Genomic DNA, 21,555 nt, shown 5'->3' on the forward strand with positions numbered 1-21,555 from the left:
GGCTCCTACGGCGTCCCAGCCACCTGCCCACTGCCCAGCATGTTCTATGATCACTGTCCTTCCTGCCCCTGCCCCTGAGAGGCACCAGAAGTCTGTAACTTCTTTTTATTCTGTAATAACTTTGCCCTTAAAGGCTTACTTAGATTGTAACAACGAATGGCTTTTAAAGTGATTTTTTTCCCATCAAGTGACCTTTCTGATATTTGTGTAATAGTCAAAGATAGCCATTGTACTTTGAAAAGTCCTTAAGAAGTGAAGACCTCTTAGAGTTGCAAGCATTCTTTTCAGAACATAGCTCTTCGTTGCTTAGTGCCTTTCTGCCCCTTTTCTCCTCTCTAGGAGTCTGAAGGTGTGAGAGCCCACCATAGGTCCTCCCCACCTGCTCCACTGGAGACATCTCCTTATAGGGCTGCAGATCAAGTGTTAGCCTAGATTGTGTGTCATGTGTGGTTCCAAGAATAAGAGCATTTGAGGAGCTCAAAGATGTGTAAAAACTAAATTCAGGCTTAGTGACTTCTCTAACAGCCTAATTAGTTAACGAACCATTTGGGACTTGGCCTTCCTTTGGACACACCAATGGCACACACATGGGCCATTTTCCCCATGTCAGCAGGGACTCAGCTAGTGCTTCTCCCTATGGACAGATGCAGGTGAGTTTAGAGTGTCCCAAATAGGCTGGGCAGGAGTTGTCTGTTTATTTTCCAGCAAAAGCTGTCGGCTGCATTGCTATCTTGTCCCACCGACCTGCCAGAAGTTCAGATTGTGAGTCCAGGCTTTGGAAAAGTTTTGCAAAAGGGCCCCAAGCTTTCAGTTTGTAGTTACAAAGCAGTACCTTTCTTTCTCATCAGATGGGGAACACAAGATCGGGCAATGTGAAGGCAGAGCTGTGGCTGACACAGATATTATTAATGCATTGTGTTCGTGTTGGTGAATTCAAAATAAGCTTCCTCTCATGCCAAATTACCCCTGACGAATGCATGCATCCACCCCTTTGGCCCAGACATTCTCTCTCCTAAGATAAGTCTGACCTGCTATTCAGTCTTTTCATAGGATGAATATAAATACCACATTTGCCCACGGTGAGCAGCCACAATTTATACAAACTTCATATTGTTTTTTTTAATGCCTTTTACTAAGGATGTAAATCTCACATCCACACAATTTGCAACACAATTTTGATAGAAGGAGTGTCTAAGTGGCAGAATGATTGAATCATAAAGGAAGGTTTTCTATTTTACAACTAAACTATCCCAAGACGATTTTTATTTCTTTCAATTCATTCTAAGAACAATTTGTTTGGGGGCTCAAACCAGTCAAGTTTGGTATGTTAAATATTGTCCAACATGTCCCACATGGTTTGAAATAGAATGGAAACTAGAGTTGGTAGTGAATATCTTTTATTGACCACAGCCTTTATTTTTTATTATTTGTTTATTTAAATTTTATTTAAATTCCATTAATTAACATATAATGGATTATTGGTTTCAGAGGTAGAATTCAGTGATTCATCAGTCTTGTCTAACACCCAGTGCTCATTTCATCATGTGCCTTCCTTAATGCTCATCACCCAATTACTCCATCCCCCACCCACCTCCCCTCCAGCAACCTTCAGTTTGTTTCCTATGATTAAGACTCTCTTACGGTGGGGCACCTGGGTGACTCAGTGGTTGAGCATCTGCCTTTCTCTCAGGTCGTGATCCTGGGGTCCTGCGATCAAGTCCCACGTTGGGCTCCCCAAGAGAGCCTGCTTCTCCCTCTACCTATGTTTCTGCCTCTCTCTCTTCATGTCTTTCATGAATAAATAAATAAAATCTTTTAAGAAAAAAGTTTCTTACAGTTTATCTGCCTCTCTGATTTTGTGTTGTTTTATTTTTTCCTCTTTTCCCCTATGATCCTCTGTTTTGTTTCTTAAATTCCACATGAGTGAAATCATTTGATACTTGTCTTTCTCTGATTGACTTATTTCACTTAGCATAATATCCTCAAGTTCTATCCACGTCATTGCAAATGGCAAAATTTCATTTTTTGACAGCTGAGTAGTATTCCGTTGTATGTATATACCACATCTTCTTTATCCATTCATCTGTCGGTGGGCATCTGGGTTCTTTCCATAGTTTGACTGTTTGTGGACATTGCTGATATAAACATCGGGGTGCAGGTGCCCCTTTGGATCATTACATCTGTATCTTTGGGGTAAATACCCACTAATTGCTTTAGTGGGTCATAGGGTAGCTCTACTTTCAACTTTTTGAGGAACCTCTACACTGTTTTCCAGAGTGGCTACACTAGCTTGCTTTCCCACCAACAGTGTGAGAGGTTTCCCCTCTCTCTGCATCCTCACCAACATCTGTTATTTCCTGACTTGTTAATTTTAGCCATTCTGACTGGTGTGACATGGTATCTCATTGTGGTTTTGATTAGTATTTCCCTGATGCCAAGTGATGTTGAGCATTTTTTCATGTGTCTGTTTAGCCTTTATTTTTTAAATCACATAGTTGGGTTTAAGTAACTGAAATGTTGACACATGTTGAAGATTAAAAGGTTTTTCTGATGGAGTAAGTTGTGTCATGGAGTGGGAATAGGGAAAGCTCTCAGTGATACTTGCTATTGGTCATACCACTTGGAAATGTGACTATTTGCAGAGAATCATGGGCATACCATTCTGCTTGTCCCATATCTTATGTTCCTGATGTTGTCCCATGTGGCCTACCTCTGCCCAGTCCCTAAATTGGTGTCATCAGTAATAGTTGTAATCCCAGGTAAATGGCAATGGGCTTCAGGAAGGGTTTGGGCAGAGTATTATTTTGCAGTGGATTAAACCCAAGTTTTGTATTGGTTTTATGTGTTGTACTGATTTTGAAAAGAAGGCAGGACATTCATTCTGGTAGGTGTCAAAAAGATCTCCATAGCAATAAATGTAATTCCTTGTGTCCTTCTGTTCCAAGATTGATTGATGTGCAGTGTGTGAGGATAGAAAATTATCAGTCTCCTAACTTATTTCCTAACCTTTCCTCCCCCAATATTATGAAAGCGAATTCAGTGGGGCCATTAGCACATGGCCTTTCCCTGTGGTTCTCTATCTGGTAGAATGAGCATATATGGATTGAGTGCTTCATGTTTTTGGTTAGGACCCAGTGGGTCACTGCACAAAAGTGGTGACAGCATTTTCTGCAGGGGAATCCACAGGCTGGGCAGCCTGGGGAGCTCAAGCCCCCTGCTTTTCCCTTCCAGGTCTGTCACGTCCAAGCAAATAAGGACCCACAGGAAACCTGCTGAGTGTCAGCTGAACCACAAATGGCTTCCCAGGTGCCCTAATTCCCTGTGGGACTTCTCTTTCTCCCGTAAGCAAGAACTGATGAGCATTCCCATTTTTATCTTTCTTCTTGCCATGAGATTTCAGTTTTCTTTCCCAGATGAACTTTTTTCTGCTTCCTTTCTACCCTTTGCCTGTGCACAGGATGAGTGATGCCCACTGACAGGCTCAGTGTGGAATGGGCAGCACCTCGGCTCTCATTGCAGCTGGTAGCCGGCCCAAGGCTGGCTGTTTGTCATCTGGGTGCTTACCCTCCTCCTCTGTTGCTGTTGGTTCCTGTAAATGCTAGGGGCTTGTTTTTAAGGTTCCTCAGGGGGAACCCAGAGCCCTTTTATCCCCACATCCCACAATAGCAGCTGTTGGAAGGAAGGGTCACCCCCTCCAGCTTCATGGACCGCATCATCTTCCCTTTTGGGCACAGACATTCTCTTTTCTCTTTTGCTATCCTATTGCTTTTGTGGCTATTATCGAAAGCCCTAGTCAAGTCCATGGCAGTGACTCCATCTCAGTCAATAGCAGGGCCTTGGAGAGGACACAGGAGGTCACTGCTGAGTGGGAGGCAAAGTCAGGCTGGAGAGACCTCCAGGAGTGTGAGAAATACAGACACTAGGGTCTCAGAGGAAGAGGGGGCCAGTGGGAGCCCCAGAGGGAAGGGTCTGGGGGTCCAGGCAAGTGCTCGCTGCCTGGTATATTTCTTTCCTCAAAGGGGGTCAGAGAAGCCACCAACCCCAGGCCTTTGAACCACCCACCCTGCCTCTACCACATGCCTCGCCTCTCACCTCACCCATTAATAAATTTTAGTGTGACCAGCAGGTTGGTCATCTTCAATGCTTAGCTATGAGGCCAGTGGACTACATAGCATGGACATTCTGATGAAAGGGCCAAGCTGCTGCAGGGTCAGGGGTGACTGAAGCATTTGTTTGCCTCTTGATACAATCAAGGAACCTCTCTGGGAGCCAGGGGGCAGCTTGTGTGCTGATTCTGAGGTTTGCAGTGTAGAGAAAGGAATATAAATAATGAAGAAGGAAATCCCCATATAATGTGTTGGTTCTTATCCAGAGGGGCTGAATAGCTCCTTTCATCCAAAGTTCAGATTTTTCTTTCCTTTCCGTTACTCTGACCCAAGTCATAGAAGGGACAAAAGAGGTAGAGTCACTTACAAGCCAAGTTTCTCTCTTCCTTGCAGACCTGAAAGGAAGCGTAGAGATGTTACACAAGTCACCAACACCACCATGTCCAGCCGAAGCAGGAACACCACGGTGGTGGACACCTATAATATCACAGACCCAGAAGAGCTCGAGACAGAATACCCTTTCTTTGAGAGCAGAGTGGATAACAAGGAGAGAACTGTAATCTCTAACCTCCGGCCTTTTACCCTGTACCGCATTGACATCCACAGCTGTAATCATGAGGCTGAGAAGCTGGGCTGCAGTGCCTCCAACTTTGTTTTTGCAAGAACCATGCCTGCAGGTAGGGTGTGATCCAGCAAACCCCACTCCTGACTTGCTCACAGCCCTGTGGAGAAGCTTGTGTTTTATGGACGCAGAGTCTGTCCTCCAGGACGATGACCCTTAGTCTCTGTTGTGCTTACTAAAGAACAATTGGTCATCTCTAGGCAGCATGGTAGACCAACAGCCCAGGGAATGGAGTCCACTCATAATGACATCATTTCCAACCTAGTCTCTGCACAGAGTACTATAAGAGCAGGGAGGGAGCACCCTTCTAGGTTAACTCTCCTCCTACTTGGTGTCATTGTACATTCCCGTGGCCCTGTTCCCCATTTGTGCACATGTAAATTTGCCTGGTCCCTCCTGAATCCTTGGGTTCTGTGGAATCCATTAGCTGCCTTGACTCAGAGCGGTACCTTCACTCCTCAAGGTCAACTGCTGGTGTTGCCTTTGGTGCTGCCTCTTGGGTCTTCACCTTCCCCTTGGAAGTTAGAAGCTGCCTGTTGTTCACGCTGCCATCCATCTTCAGGGATGGGCCAACTGCCCATTCTCTTTCCTGCCTGAGGCAGCAGGAAGTAGAAGGAGTCCAGAAGAAGAGCCTAGAAGGGAGGCCTCCAGGGCACAATTCTGGCTGTCGCATGTGCATGTCTCAAGGCAGCTGTCAACTTCCCTTGCCTGAGTTTCCCAACTCATCTGGGAGAGACAGAAGCTAGCTCGTTGACCAAAGCTTTCCCCAGCTATAACTTGCAGTGACTCTTGCTTACCACTTGGCTTACTGCTTTAAGCAGAAGCAAGAGAGCAAAGCACCCAGCCTCAGCTAGCATCTGCTGGAGGGGAGGGGTTGACAGTGGCCACCGGCTGGCTCTCAGCACCAGCTTCCCAGAGGCTTCCTCACAGGCCTGGCTTGGGGGCCGTCCCTCAGGCCTCTATCAAAGCTATGTCTGCCTCATGCAGATGCAGACCTGGAAGGGTCCATGTCATGGCCTGAAAGCTTGCCACCACCCCCTCTACTTACAAGGCACCTTTTCGATGCTGCTTGTGTTCAATGGCATCACATAATTTCCCTTCTCAAGTGGTAGAAGCCAAATACCAGAAATAAGTGACTCAGGCTGCCAGGATTTTCCTACTGTACTCTATAGCAGGCTTTTTTGATGGTGGGGGGGTTGGGAGGTGTTGGGTAAGGTCCAAGGGGAAGGAGGGTATTGTGGCATCTTGAGACTTCTGGGTCTTTAGATTGCTTATATGCTAAACCCCCGTGCTATGTGTGAGCAGTTGGCTTTTGTGGAGTGTATGTGGTGACCGCCCTGGGCCCCTCATGCACAGAGAGAATGCTCAGGTTAGCTCACCCCAAGGAACCTGAATCTCACTTTATCACTTGTTTAAATTGTTGCACAGAAGGAGCAGATGACATTCCTGGGCCAGTGACCTGGGAGTCAAGGCCTGAAAACTCCATCTTTTTAAAGTGGCCAGAACCTGAGAATCCCAATGGATTGATTCTAATGTATGAAATAAAATATGGATCCCAAATCGAGGTAAGACTGGGGCAGTGGTCCCCACCTGGCTGTGTTGCCATTATAATTGAGAGCATATGCCACAGCACAGTACAGACCACCTCCTGGTTAGCTGAGAACTTAACTTAAAATGAGGAGGTAAGTCAGTGAGGATTTACGTCTTTCTACCAGCTCTAAGGAAAATACTCAGTATGTGAGGAGAGGGGCTTGTTCTCACCCTTCAGAAACTATTTTGTTACATAAAATGATCTTTCAGCATGAGCTAGATTGGTCTTAAGAACTTTTCATCTTGCTGGAACTCTTTTTGATTACCAAATATATATATTTGGTTAGAACTTAGTTATGTTTACAGTTACTGGAAGATTGCCATTCAACACTTGGTTTCTTCCCTGTTATTGCAAATCGGGATCACTGTTAGGTGGGACATGAGAGATTGGGTGGCAGGAGGCACCCATTTCTCACATGCTTGTGGGAAGTTGGCACTTATGTTTTATTTCCCCCAGGATCAGCGGGAATGTGTATCCAGACAGGAGTACAGGAAGTATGGAGGTGCCAAGCTTAACCGGCTCAACCCGGGGAACTATACAGCCCGGATCCAGGCCACTTCTCTCTCTGGGAATGGGTCGTGGACGGATCCTGTGTTCTTCTATGTCCCAGCCAAAAGTAAGGCATGGACAAGGAGTAGTTGGAAAACCCGAAAGCAGGTCGGGCCGGGATTGGGAAAGCCTGGGCTGTCGGGGCTCTCTCTGACTTTCTGATTTTCCATTGGAACCAAAGTTGGCCAAATTTCAGAAGGGTCACACTTCAGCCAGCACCTCATTTGGGAGCTCAAGCAAGGGAATGGCTTCATGGAGTTCCTACCTCATTTGGTGGGCAGGGAGAGGATCTGAGCCCCTTTTGAAGCAGTCAGCAAGAGGCCTTTGCTTGCAACTTGTTTTATGTCTGAAGCATTTTACAAAGCACTGAATTGACCATTCCAGCTCTTGTCCAATTAGCTGCTAGTCCGGGCTCAGATTTAGGGCTTAGAATCGTAAGGGGTGACAGAAACCTGGGAGCCATCTGGCCCAGCCTGTTCCAGGGCAGGAGTCCTTGTGACAGCATCTCAGACTGAGATGTCCCCTTTACTGCCTGTTGGTAAAATACAGATACGCTTTTAAAGTACCAACATGCATTGAAAGTACACAGAGATTGGGCCATGTTGTGATTTCATGCTCAAACTGTTGACAAGACAAGATTCTTAGAAGGCCATACTCAGCAAGGATTTCAGATTTGGAAACTGAGTTTTATGAAATGTATGAGTACACCAAGAGCCCAGTGCTGGCTTGGCCAAGAAAGTGGAGTATTTTATTTGGTGACATAAATATTCCTTATTATTTCCATATTGAGTTTCTATTTCGTATTAGAAACCCAGTTTTTCAGATGATTTCAGGTTTGTATAATGGGATCAAATTTGGCATAACATTGTTCCTTACTGCCCCACATGAAAGAGCAGCCCCCCTTGCTTACTGATGCTAATTGTGGGTCCAGTGGGTAGTCCCCACATCCCTGGTCCCTCCTGGTGTCCACATCCGTGCTGCCCTGACCTGAGGTCTGAGTTTTTAAAATTCAGGATTCAGCCTATCTAGTGGTCTACCTGGTCAGTGCCTAACAGTCAAAGACAGGTATTTGAAAATCCTAAGAGTACAGATACCAAAGGAAGGATGGTGTGAATAGAATTACAGACCTAGGTAGCATTTTATGAGCCTGGCACTGGGCCTGAATTTAAGGGCAAATAGATAGCTTAGGCAGATAATTCTGAAATAGTCTGAATTCTCCATGGTCCACTAACCTGTTCTTACCAGGAGCCTATGCCAACCAGTCCAGTGCTAGAACCTTCACAGTGATGCCTAGAACCCTCTCCAGAGCAGTGGCTGGCCTTTTCCTTCTCTCCTCTCTGCATCCAACTCTTAGGACCAGAGCCTAGGTTAGTAGTGTAGTGTCAAGGCTGCAGTCTTTGAAATAACAGCCTTGGCTTCTCTTCGGACAGGGCATGTTCCCCTCCACCACTGCTACCCTGTCTTTAACCCTGGGAGTGCTGGGATGCCACAGGGAAACCTGAGAGCCCCTCTGGTAGACTCTTTCCAGCAGAAGTTGGTACATACTGCAAGAAAATGAAATCTGTGTGCCTGCTTTGCTGTTGGGAGGTTTGTCCTTATGTCAGATAAGACGCTCTTGCCACAGCATCGTCTCTTTTCCTCCTGCTTAATCCTCAGAGGAGATGGAAGCTTCTTCGCAAGCTTTCTGGCAACTGCTGTCCTTTTAGGAACCCTTCATGTGCTTGAATGCTATTAAACGACTCTTCAGACTTTTCTTCTCCAGACTAAATAATCTCCAGTCCTTTGGCCTTTTCTTTGTGCCCAGTCGCAGAGACCAATTTTCTAGCCATTTAATCATTTTGCTCTTCTCTGGCTGTGTTCCAGTTTCTCCATGTCCCCACTGAAATGTGAAACTCAGACAGAACATGGTACAACCTGACCAGTAGGCTAAGTGATGCAAATACAAAAAGTAGTCTTTGGGAAGAACTAAAACTTGGCTGGCTTCCCAAAGGCAGTGATATCTTGAGAGTGTTTTCAAGAATTAGCAAAGGCAGGAGATGCATCCGTGTTGAGAGGGATCTGATGAAAATGTCCTTAATTTTAAAAATTAAAATAGCTTTACTAATCCATAAAGAGTAATAACAATGACAATGATTTTTAGTGGCAAAATAATCACTGATGTGTGTTACAATAGGTGTCACTGGGTCCCCAGTGAGTTTCATCACTTCTACGTAGACATCTCTTACTTGGGTGTCCCATGGGGACCTCACACTCTTGTGCTCAGAACTGAAACCACAGTTGGCGTCCTCATAGTATCTTTCTGTCCTTTGCTCCCAGAGTCACTCAGTGGTGCCATAATCCACACACAGAACCTTGCAACCGCCCCTCCCACCTTTTCTTTCTCTCCAGCCACCATCTTTCATTCAAACCCCAGGCCCATTGATTCTGTGTCACTAAATCCAGCCCCTGCTGCCTCCACCACTGCTTCAGCTCCAGCCTCCAGGATGCTTGCTTTGGGGGGCAGGTCTGAGCTGTTGGGGCAGGAATAGTCCTGGGACCATGGCTTACCAGCTGCCTGCATGACCCTGGGGGGGACAGGTCATCTCTATGAGTCTTCTTCATGTGTAGCAAAGGAGCTGTGGTCTCTTCTTGAGGCCTGGGCTGGATAATACAGAACACAGCCAGGTCCCCTCCTGCCCACTGGCACCCTCCAAGGTGTAGCCATGCCTCCTCCATACCACCAGCCTCCTGCAGGCTGTCCTCAGACACAGCCATCCCACCATACATGAATCTGATCAGTTTAGTGCAGGCCTGAGAGCTCACACTGGCTCCCTTTAATACACAGAATGAGATTCAAACTGCTTGGCTTGAACAGACCCCATGGGAGCCAACCTGACTTCTCTCCAGTGTCATTTCCAACCGTTCCTCTGCAGTTGGAAGGCTTCCCCTGACTTGCTTCTCTCCACTCCCTTCCTCTCTGCATCCTTGCAACATGTGAGGTCTACCTTTTTGGTTGTTGAGCCACCTGCAAATGCACTGACTTCCCACATCCAGCAGAATCTTCAGGGGCATGCCACAGCATCCCCCGTGTCCAGCCTGGTACCTGTCCTATAAGTGCTGGTGATGGCGATGAGCAGGTGCCGCGGTCAGGCTTGTAACTAGACCCTAATGTTTGGGGAGAATTCAGAGCAACTTTGGCAAAGGGTGCCATCCAGTTAGGGTTTTTTAAAGTGTCTATGGAACTATATTAAGATGGATCACTTGATGGGATGAGCACTGGGTGTTATTCTGTATGTTGGCAATTTGAACACCAATAAAAAATAAATTTATAAAAAAAGATGGGTGAAGGTTGGTATAGCTTACTAAGACACAGTTTCATACTAAGCAGATTAAATAATATATTTATGATCTAAGTACAAGGGTCAGTACAGCTTGAGCTGTCTATATGTAAGAATCTATTCATTTTATTTTCATATATATATTTTCATATGTATATGTATATCCATTAGTAGTTATTAAATTGCATACAAACATCTTTTTTACTCAAGGCTACCAATTGAACTATTATTTCAGGATACAAAGAACTTTAAAAATGAGTATACTCTTTCGTGTGCACTTATTTTATCTTTTTCTTTCTTTCAAATAACTCGGACTTTTTTGCTGTTATATCCAATACTGTTTGCCTTCAGAATTCCCAGTTTGTGATAGGGCAGTAAAGGAATTTCCAGAGATTTTTTTTTTCATACTTCCTGCTAAAAAACAAAACAAAAAATGACCAGCTTGTTTACCTAGTGATATTTTATCATTTCCCTTGTTTCTGCAGTAACGTATGAAAACTTCATCCATCTGATCATTGCTCTGCCCGTTGCTGTGCTATTGATAGTGGGAGGGTTGGTTATAATGCTGTACGTCTTCCACAGGAGAAGGTGAGTGACTACATGAAAAAGCTCAGAAACTTTTTGTGGTTGTGTGGTCTAATAGTGTGGACCCAAGTTCAGGGAAATGTCTTAAAGATTTTGAAGAAATATTTGATGGATTGGGAGACCTGATTTTCCAATCACATTTCCTCACAGGAAAAGAGAACATTTTCTTTCTTTCTTTTTTTTTTTTTTTTTAAGATTTTATTTATTTATTCATGAGAGACACAGAGAGAGAGGCAGAGACACAGGCAGAGGGAGAAGCGGCTTCCTATGGGGAGCCCGATGTAGGACTCAGTTCCAGGACCCTGGGATCATGATCGAGCCAAAGGCAGGTGCTCAACCACTGAGCCACCCAGGTGACCCAAGAGAGCATTTCCTAATGATTCAGCATCAACAGAAAATGTATTTGGGGCCAATACAGTTCATCCTCTTGCTGATTGCTCCCTCACACAGATACCTCTGCTTGTGCAAAAATTTTTCCAAACACAGTGTCCCGCCTTTTCTGTCCACTAAACCTTTCCATTTCTGATGAAGTGAAGAAACAAATGTTTCTTAAAAAGCTGTAATCTAAGGCCACCGAAGAAACCCAAAGACATGTTAGCAAATGGCTTCACTCTGGACCTGATGGGGGAGTGTAGGTGAGAGCCAGCAGGCATTATGTGTCCCCTCGCTCCCTTCCTCTGGATGCTTAGTGAAACAGGACAAATAAAACTGATAGAGCAAAGATGACGTGTGGATATGGGGGTTTTTAACCTGAATTTTATCCTTTTGACAGAAATAACAGCAGGCTGGGGAATGGAGTGCTGTATGCTTCCGTGAACCCAGAATACTTCAGTGCTGCCGATGGTAAGCAGGCTAAGCCAAGGTCACTGCCCCGGGAGGTCCCAGATCCGGGAGCCTTCAGGAGTGTGGCTAATTTAGGGGGAAGAGGTTTGCATTATTTTGAGGTAACTCTGGCCTCTAATCCATCTTTGCTAACACATTTTTTTTATCAAAGTTTTTAGCGGTTCACTGAGTATGTCGAAAATTCTGGGACTGTGTGAAAAGCCCCAAAGAAAAACAGGCTTCAGAGGTGACTGGTCAGTGCAGTAATCAGTTTACTTAATTGCCTGAAATGTTATGCTAGAATGACAAAAGCTGTTTAATTGTTGACATCTAGTCAGAGGATATGCCACAGCTGACCAAATAGTGCTCTTAAACTTGTTTCAGCTGAGTTTCGTATCACTGTGACTTTGATCCCTTAGTGCTTCCCTGCATTTTTCTATCTTGGAGTTTTTCTGTTCACCTCCTCCTGCCTGGGATCACACAATTTACACCCTCACGGCCTGTTCACATACCTTTGGGTAATAACTCATGTAGTTAAGTGACTGAGAAGGTCTGACTTGGAAGTTGGGTTCTACTCAGTGGGTATTTCCTTTTTTCCTTGTCTGCTGTCTCTTCTCCCCAGTGGGCTTGAATCCAAACCTTTCAAATTAAGTCAGGGTGGAGCATTGGTCCCAGGATCCAGTGATACTAGCACCATTACTGGGCACTTTGCTGGGAGCTTTTACAAATGCCATCCCATTTGATCCCTGCATCCCTGTAGATGGCTTTTCTTGTGCCTGCCTGTGTGTAGGTGAGGCAGGGAGGTTCAGAGAAGCTTGCCCAGGTCACATAGCTAAGCAATTGAGAAGTTGGGGGTGATACAGACCCTGGCATCTTGTCGACAGTGTGATGCAGTCACTGTGGAAAAGGATGGTGAGGTCCTTGGGGCAGGCAAGGAAGCTGACCCTTCCAGGGAGGAGCTGGATTGGGTTCGTCAAGTGAATGAATAAGTGCACGGTATTGGGTAGATGTATTCTTGGCTTCAGGTGAAGTGAAAATAGATATAGATGTATAGGAGATGTAAAATAGATCTGTGATTCTTTTAACTGATTATCTTGATCAAATGGAAAACATAAGAAAACTGACATTTTAAAAGGACAATGTAAATGTGTAAAGTTTCACTATGATTTCTTTAATAATTTCTAATTCAATTCTGTTTACGGTAAAGCCAGTCAAAAGGATCCTCCCCTAGGGGAGGAATCAAGTACAGAATAATGACATTATTCTTGATTCTATAAAGATCTCAAAAACTTTTATTTTTAATAGGCATATATATATGTATATTTGTATGTACATATACATACACACATACCTCTATACTCCTAAATATAGTGTATGTATGTATGTAAGGCATAGAGAACATTCTGGAAGGAAACACACCAAACTTAAAATAGTAGTTACTTGTGGAGGGAGGATCTTTTTCTTTATAAAATAGAAAGGAAGGCAAAAAGATTTTTATGCATTGTTTGTATAAATGATAGATTTTTTTTAAAAAAATCAAGTAAGGTAAGGAGTCATCACACACTTAATGTAATTTATGGGGGAAATGCAAGACCGTTCTCCCTCTCAGTGAAGGTGGAAGAAGACTATTCCAGAGAATTTGCTCTGCTTTGAAATAAAGCACAGGAGACTGGCTTTTGTAGTTTTGACTATGAAGTGTCCAGGAAGTTTGGAAAGAGCATTAACACAATAATATCAGATTCTGCTGGTGATTTGAATTCAAATTATATATCTTTTCAGACTACTTTTGTAATATGCCTTGATTCTTCTTTAAAAATAAACAAAACCCAATCTCCTTGGCACCCATGCCAACAGGTAGGAACACTCACCTCATTTGAACGTAAATCATTTGGCCTTTTTGACAAGCACCTTATAGCTAGTTTCCTCAAGGGGCGACAAATGACATTGCAGTTCGCAAATGCTTCAAAAAACTTCTTTCTTCAAAAGCTAATCTGCATGTCACCATTCTCCAGAGTACACCGAAAATCCCCTGTAGGGAAGTGCTGATAACATTGTGCACATAACCCGCGGCTGGCTGGCTGGCAGGGCTTAGGACTGCTGGTTCAAGTCAGAGCTGCTGGGTTGAATTTAGAGAAAAGGATTGCAAGTATTGACTTCAGGGACCTCTCAAGGAAGGAATGTGAATCATTTTAACCCCGTGTTTTATGGTGTGCTACATAGTTTTTTTTGTTTGTTTGTTTGTTTTTTTGTTGTTTTTTTGTTGTTTTTTTTTTTTTTTTTTTTTTTTTTGGTGTGCTACATAGTTAATTCTCATTAAAAGCAAGCCTGGATTTTCAGATATAAATGGACATAGGCAATGTTTGTTATACTTTCTGAGGGGTGGTGTTGTGGAGAGTCTTATCTATCAGCTCGTCTTGCATACTTACTCATCTAAGCGAGCATTGGCCACTTCTTAGGGGCTATATGGCATCTAAACCACATAGAGGGTAGACTTCCATTTATGAAATTCCAGAACACATGTGCAATAAAATCCAAAAATGTGTATGAGAAAATTCTAGATTGATTAATGTAGGCCATATTGGACACCCCTCAAAGGTGTAAGTTGGTGGTATCTCCTAGACCTAGCTTATATACATCTTTCCTTTAAGACGCCATTTAAAGGTTAAATGCATGGGACCTGGGGATGTTGGAATAGAATTGTCAGCCCTGTTTGTCTCACATACCATAGGCACAAGGTTAACGTCCAGAAGTGTGAAAGCAAACACAGATACCATCCACGCTTCCCAGTCTTGCATTTCTGCAGGACCACCTCCTTCATAATAGTCAGGGAGGCTGCTGAGTATTCCGCTCTCAGGCTGGGATGTAAGCACACAACATTAAAAGAATGTCATTATAATTGAAATTTCTTATGGAGCTTATGGAATAGGTTGGGTTCGTTTGTTTGTCTTTAGTTTTAATTCTGCCCATCCAAGTTGTGGGATGGATCCTCTGTTTTCTTTCTTACCTCCCTTCTCCTCTTTATCTCTCCTTCCTGCCTGAAATTACGTATTTAATTCCTTAAACCAGATCTACTGAGAGTCTGGGCATGTCCCACTTGCTAGCCCCTCATCCCAGCTGTGGGAGGTCCCTGAGCCCTGGGGAGACCCCTCTGCTCATCAGCTGCCCCTGCAACCCGCTCACCATGGAATATTCATTCCTTCTGGACCCCTTTAGACTCCCCAGGGTCTTTGGTGAGGCCTGAGACACTTGTCTAGACTAGAACAGAGCTACCAATGGAAATACAATGCTAGCCCCATATATATAACCTCAAGTTTTTCTAGTGGCTAGATTTTTAAAAAGTATAAAAGAAGCAAGTGAAATAAATATTAATGATATGCTTTATTTAACCCAATATATGCAAAGTATTATCAACTTTAATATGTAAATCAGTTTAAAAACTATTGAAATACATGATTTTTTTTGTGCCAAGTCTTTGTAGTTTTTTTTTATTTTTGTTTTTTAAAGTTTTATTGATTTAAGTAATCTCTATACCCAACGTGGGGCTCAAACTCAATGACTCTGAGATCAAGAGTCACACACTCCTCCGACTGAGCCAGCAGGGTGCCCCTAAGTCTTTGAAACCAGTTGTGAATTCTATACTTAGCACATCTCAAATTGGACTCCTTGGTGGGTTTTATTTTTTTAAAAAGATTTTATTTATTTATTCATGAGAGGCAGAGACATAGGCAGAGGGAGAAGCAGAAGCAGGTTCCCTGCAGGAAGCCTGATACAGGACTCGATCCTAGGACCCCAGGAATACTACCTGAGCAGATGCTCAACCACTGAGCTACCCAGGTGTCCCTCCTGGTTCTTATATGGTATTAGTATCTTCAAATTATCACAGAATCCTTGAAAACTTGAAATACCAGTGTTTGATCATATAGCTGTCTTACAGAACTTTCAGAACAAGCCGTGTCATTGTTTCCTGATGTTCTCTGTGGGTTTTAAGAAGAAGTGGCATCTTGTGTTCTTTGCTTTCCCTCCCCTGCCCAAAGCACGTTCTGCCCAGGGTCTCCTTGCATTACTTGTCTCAGTTCTGGTTTCTTCTTCTCTAGTGTATGTACCTGATGAGTGGGAGGTTGCTCGAGAGAAGATCACCATGAGCCGAGAGCTGGGCCAGGGCTCGTTTGGGATGGTATATGAAGGAGTTGCCAAGGGTGTGGTTAAAGATGAGCCTGAAACAAGGGTGGCCATTAAAACAGTGAACGAGGCCGCCAGCATGCGTGAAAGGATCGAATTTCTCAATGAGGCTTCAGTGATGAAGGAGTTCAATTGTCACCATGTGGTAAGAAAAAGCACTGAGGAGCCAGAACCTGACACAGGGAGAACCCTTCACTGGAGCCCCCCCACAGGGTGTCTGTGGCTTCACTTGGGGGGTTTGGTGTCTTCCCCCCTGCCTTCCAGAGTTCCCCATCACCTCACTGTTGCCCTTACACATCTGTGCCTGGGAAGGTTCTGGATGGGATGCAGACACCAGCCAGTGGAGGCCCCTGTGACCTGCTCACCTGGGCTCTGCATGTCCCAGCACCCAATAGTCTGAGCAGCATGGGTGGGGACAGCTGTGGGCAACCTCACCCTCTGAGTCCTTCTCTTTGCCATTCCTCCCAGGTGCGGTTGCTGGGTGTGGTGTCCCAGGGCCAGCCGACGCTGGTCATCATGGAACTGATGACACGAGGGGATCTCAAAAGTTATCTCAGGTCTCTGAGGCCAGAAATAGAGGTCAGTTTTGATTTTAACTGACTTTGTGCGTTATTTCTTTTTTTTTCTTCTTTGGAGCCTTCCTCCAGAAGATACAGTGTTTTTAAATCCACTTACTTTCAGCATTAAATGTGTCTTGCTTCTCGCCTGGTTGTAGGTCCTTTATGTGAAAGATTTCCCTGACTAGAGGGAGACCTTTAGCTTTTGTAGGAGGCACTTGCCATTCCTCAAACACCTCTTTCCCTGACCCCTCTGTGCTTCCCCGCCCCCCCCCCCCCCCGCATTCTGTCCTCTGCCAACACTCCCATATTTCCACCTGTGGACCCCTTCTCAGAGCTGTTTCCTCCCTGAAGCCTTTCCTGCCCCTACCTGGCCAGTAGGAACTATCTCCTCCTCTGCTGACTTCTCTTCCAGCACGGACTTTCTCCTCTTTGGTTCCCTCGGTGGACTGCCTTTCCACCCCATCGTGTTCAGCTTTTCATCCCGAGTACAGTCCCAGGTCAGGGGTCAGTGTTTGTGGCAGGAAGCCTTTGAATAAATGCTTATCAAAGTTCAATGTTAGATTGACATGATTCTTGTGCTGGGGTGTTTTCTCACCCAGCTCTGTGCGCAAGACATCCACGCATTCACAAGCCCCCTACATGCACGCGCGCGTGCACACACACACACACACACACACACCTTCCCCTATGCTTGTCAACAGTCTCTGCCTCTGAGACTGGGAAGGTCTGTTTCTCAAACTCTGCATCCACACATCAGGCTCAATCCCAAGGCAGAATGATAATCGCCTCAGCTGCCGTCCCTGATTCATCTTGTGAAAAAGATCAGTTTGCTTTATGAACTTCAAATTCTAAAGCTGCTGAAGTCCTATGTGATTTTCCATTAGTCACCGTGGTATCTCCCCTTCTGTAGCATGAACCCATCAGCCAGCTTTTTAGCATATGGCAGCATGACTTGTAAGTGAGGGGATTCTGAGGATAAACTGGTAGATAAACAATCCCAGCAACATCTGCCTCTCACTGGGCCTCCTCGGTGGGTCTAAAGTCCTCACTTTCACCCTTTCTCTACCCCTCTTGAATTTCTACAGCCTTTCTCTGTTTAATCTTTTTTCTTTTAATCTGAAACTTAATTATCCCCCAAGTAGTAGTTCCTTAATTTGAATTCCAAGCACCTGTTCACATGTGGCTTCCTTTATTCACAGCAGATGATGCTTGTGGTTCTGTGAGGGTCACGATGCCAAGTGTGGCCATGTGGCCCAGGGCCCCAAGAGCAGGGTGATTTACAATACACCCACCCTTGGTAGGCTCTACCAGCATGGGTCCCCAGCTCCCCTGGATCTTAATGCCTTTTCCCGGGCTCACTTTTGTAACACACAAGCCAGTACAAAGGAGAAACGCTTCATCAGATGGGTGGCCAGATATGTGGCAGCATATTTCATATCAGATTCGTTCAAGGCACCTCTGAAAAGTATGAAACACTCACTCTCTGCATCCCTGACATCAGGCACAGAATAAACATCTGGAACACGTCATCTGAGTCCTGGCTCTCGCTGCTGGCTTTCTGTAGTCCTCCAGCAGCCGCTATGGGCCTCTGCACCTCAGTTTCCTCACGTGTAAAATAAGCAGGTTGGACAAGATAATTACCCAAGTCCTTTTCAGATCTAAAATTCACTCTTAGATTTGTCAGATTTAAACTTGTTCTTTCTAACTCATGTCAAGTATAAAAATACACATGCTTGTCCTGCAGATTCATTATATTCTACTTGGCATCTTCTCCCCAAGTGAAGATTTGCTCATTTACTTTGCTAAATGTGGGTGTTTGTGTATACATGTCTTCAGTAGCTCTAGGCAAATTAAAGATTTCCGCTCTCTAAAATGTCTGAAAGAACTGCACTGTAGCACCATGAACCGACAAAATGTCAGCCCTCTCTTCCGATATTTATAACTTGGTTGCTTTTATTGATTCTGTTTTTCATATTAATTATGAATGACTACTTCTAGTAAACACATATACTTAATACTCCACAGCTTAAGTATCATGAGTGTAAACTTAACATTTCACCTGCAGATTTCCTTGCATTCCATACATATCTAGAGCCCCAAAAAGATTAAAAGGCAATGGTGGGTCCAGAGGGAAAAAACTTGTACAAACAAACCTCCTGTGTAAAAGATAGTACTGGTTTGGGGCTTACCCTTGGGGACTTCATATCACTTCCCCAGAAAACTCAGTGGTAAGTATTTTAAATCACCAGAGGCAGTGTTGATAGTCTTTTCAGAATGTACATGTATATCAAGTGTAGGGAACTAACCAGGAAATACTTGGAGGGCTGTTACCTTGCTTCTAGAAGCCAGCTTTCAACAGAAACTAGCACATCACTGGGCAAAGCCACCCTCCACTGAACACGGACCCTGGCCTGGTGCTAGCAGGCACTTTGCATGCGTGATCCCAGCTCATCGTCCCAGCAGTGACCCCACCCAGGGATGCTCTGCCCATGGTCCACAGGATTTGAGCTGGGAAGGTGGCATGTGGGACCTATCAGAGCAACATGGCTTTGCCGTGTTGTGACAGATACTCCGTAGTCAGGGAACCAGAGTTAAAATCAATTGTGCTAATGCAAGTAAAAGGTAGTTAGCATCTCAACTGTAGCAAGCTGATTGACTTTGGTGGTTTTTTGTTTTTGTTTTTGTTTTTTTTTTAGGATGGAGAGATTTGGGCACATGTTATATATAAATGTTTTTCCAAATAGATTTATTATTATTTGGAGGTATTTCTCTTTAATTCTAAAGCCAGTATGTTGCCCTTCTCTGCAAAAAAATGCTTATCCATGTTACTAGTCACTGGTTTACATTCAGCCCCCTCCAGAATAAGCTTCACCTGGGCTTTAATTGGCAAGTGTCTGTTTTCCTTGGTGCTCACAGAAAAATAATAACCCAAGGAATGCCACACTGTAAGGTGAAAACATTAACCTTGATATTTTTGTACTTTAGAAGGAAGTTGAAGAGAAAGAAAAACATCAAATAATTTATAATAATGCTTATGTGAAAAAAAATAATAATGCTTATATGAGAAATAAAGCCTACAGTGTCCATTTGGGAAGCATATTTGCTTATTCCCACATAGCTTTTGTAGTATTTTCTCCCTCCTTTTACCTGTACTTTGATTATAGAAATAAAAGGAATGCATGAACTAATAAAAATTTGAATAACTAAGAATTATTTAATATCAAAAATTGTTAGTGCCACTTTAAATAATTTTTTGCCCTACCCAAAATAGAAAATGCTGGTCCCAAGTTGTGCTAATTGGTGTTTCTCCTTGCAGCTTTGTGTGATGTGGTCAGTGAGCAAGCGCATGACTTTACCACGAAGCAGATGCTATGGTCTCCATAATAATATGTTCCTTTTCAGCAAGTCCTGTTTCTTAGCAGAATGACCTGTGGTGCTCAGATTGAACGAAGATGGATCTGCATATCCTAAAAGAATGTAGGGTGGGAAAAACTCCTAAATTCTCATGTTATATTTTTCCTGTACAACAGAATAATCCAGTCCTCGCACCTCCAAGCCTAAGCAAGATGATCCAGATGGCTGGGGAGATTGCTGATGGCATGGCATACCTCAATGCCAACAAGTTTGTCCACAGAGACCTTGCTGCCAGGAACTGCATGGTGGCCGAAGATTTCACAGTCAAAATTGGAGGTGTGTTCTTAGCTTTCCAGATCTGAGCAAGGACTAAATTCACACGTGTTTCAGAGACTAAGTTGGCATTAGCCTACCTGTGGAGAGGTTTTCCAATGCATCCCATGAGTCCAGAGTCTTGCTCTTGGTAATAATGTGGTTGTTTCCAGTTGATAGTCAATCACAAACCTGGCCAGGCTGGCTCAGACCCCGAAAGCACATGTGGGCACAGCGGAACAAGTGGACAAGGGTGAATTGAGGCTGTGATCGCTGAGGTAGCCTCTCTTGATATTTGAGGCATTTCTTGACAAAACAGTTCTAAGCATTGGTTACAAAAATAATTGAGGTAATATCCTCAAGGTGATTTTGACTTGGGAATAAAAGTTGCCACCAAAACTACCAATAGTTCCCCCAATTTTCCTAGCTTGAAAGGAGCTTTGTCTTCCCATTGGTCCATGGAGTTTTATAAGAAGTGAGGTCCCCTAATGATGAAGCCTCTACACAGAACAGGAGCAATGACAGGGAGGTGGCAATCCCTCAGGGAAGGGAAGATCACTGCTTATTGGGGTTCACATCCAGGCTGGGCTGGCCAACCTCTAAACTCTTGACCTATCACTTAGAATACTTAACCAACCAAGCTGCTCTTTTTGCCACCACTTATTGAAACACCAAAAAAGGGAGTTGGATTGCATTTCTGGTGATAGTTAGAAATTCATTTCAGCCTTTAGATTTGGGCTTTGCTTTGATCTCTTAACCCTGATTAAAACACACAGACACACACAGACACACACACACACACACACACACATCCTCAGGGCTGCTCAGGAAAGCACCTGCTCTTACCAGGACCTTTATCTTGCTACTATGAGATGACGATGGCTCAGAAAAACATCAAATATTTATCCTGAGAAACTGCAGGGGGACACTTTACATCTGAAATCTATTTAAAATTAACCTCTTTGGCTTTTGCTGACTTTCCCAACACAGAGAGTTAGACAAAATGAGGGAACAGATGAAGGAACAGGACAAAATCACAGCAACAGAGCTAGACAAATCAGAGATAAGCAATATGCCTGATAGAGAATTCAAAGTGATGATCACAAAGACACTCACTGGGCTTGAGAAAAGAGTGGAGGATCTCATTGAGACCTTCGGCAAAGTGATAGAAAATATACCAAAGAACCAATTAGAAGTTAAGAAGTCAATAACTGAAATTAAAAATATACTAGAGGGAATAAGTAGAGGAAGTGAACTGGAAGAATAATTGAAAGCAACCAAATGGAACAGGGAAAAAAAAGATGAAAGAACAAAAAATGAGGATAGGTTAGAGGAAGTCAACAACATTATCAAACACAACAATGTTCACATTATAGGGAACGGAGAAGAGAATTGTTTGATGAAATAATGACTGAAAACTTCCCCAATCTGGTGAAAGAAATGGGCCCAGGAAGCAGAAAGAGCGTCCTCAACAAAATCAACCCAAGGAGTTCTACACCAAGAGATGTAATAATTAAAATGGCTAAAAGTAGTGATTAAGAGAATTTTAAAAGCAACA

At 43.9% G+C, this 21,555-nt stretch overlaps 1 protein-coding gene across 3 annotated transcripts in view; it reads left to right on the plus strand.

Annotated features, from left to right (window-relative positions):
• IGF1R (insulin like growth factor 1 receptor) overlaps nt 1-21,555 on the plus strand; it is a 302,025-nt gene that overhangs the window by 256,258 nt on the left and 24,212 nt on the right. For all 3 annotated transcript variants that reach the window (XM_038532717.1, XM_038532719.1, XM_038532718.1), the window contains 8 exons: nt 4,500-4,783; nt 6,157-6,293; nt 6,776-6,935; nt 10,671-10,773; nt 11,543-11,613; nt 15,687-15,916; nt 16,240-16,350; nt 19,862-20,021. In XM_038532717.1, the coding sequence (XP_038388645.1) occupies nt 4,500-4,783; nt 6,157-6,293; nt 6,776-6,935; nt 10,671-10,773; nt 11,543-11,613; nt 15,687-15,916; nt 16,240-16,350; nt 19,862-20,021 (1,256 nt within the window). The remainder of the gene's footprint in view (nt 1-4,499; nt 4,784-6,156; nt 6,294-6,775; nt 6,936-10,670; nt 10,774-11,542; nt 11,614-15,686; nt 15,917-16,239; nt 16,351-19,861; nt 20,022-21,555) is intronic.

This window comes from Canis lupus, chromosome 3 (assembly GCF_011100685.1).
Source record: "Canis lupus familiaris isolate Mischka breed German Shepherd chromosome 3, alternate assembly UU_Cfam_GSD_1.0, whole genome shotgun sequence".
In the NCBI taxonomy this organism is placed as follows: Eukaryota; Metazoa; Chordata; class Mammalia; order Carnivora; family Canidae; genus Canis; species Canis lupus.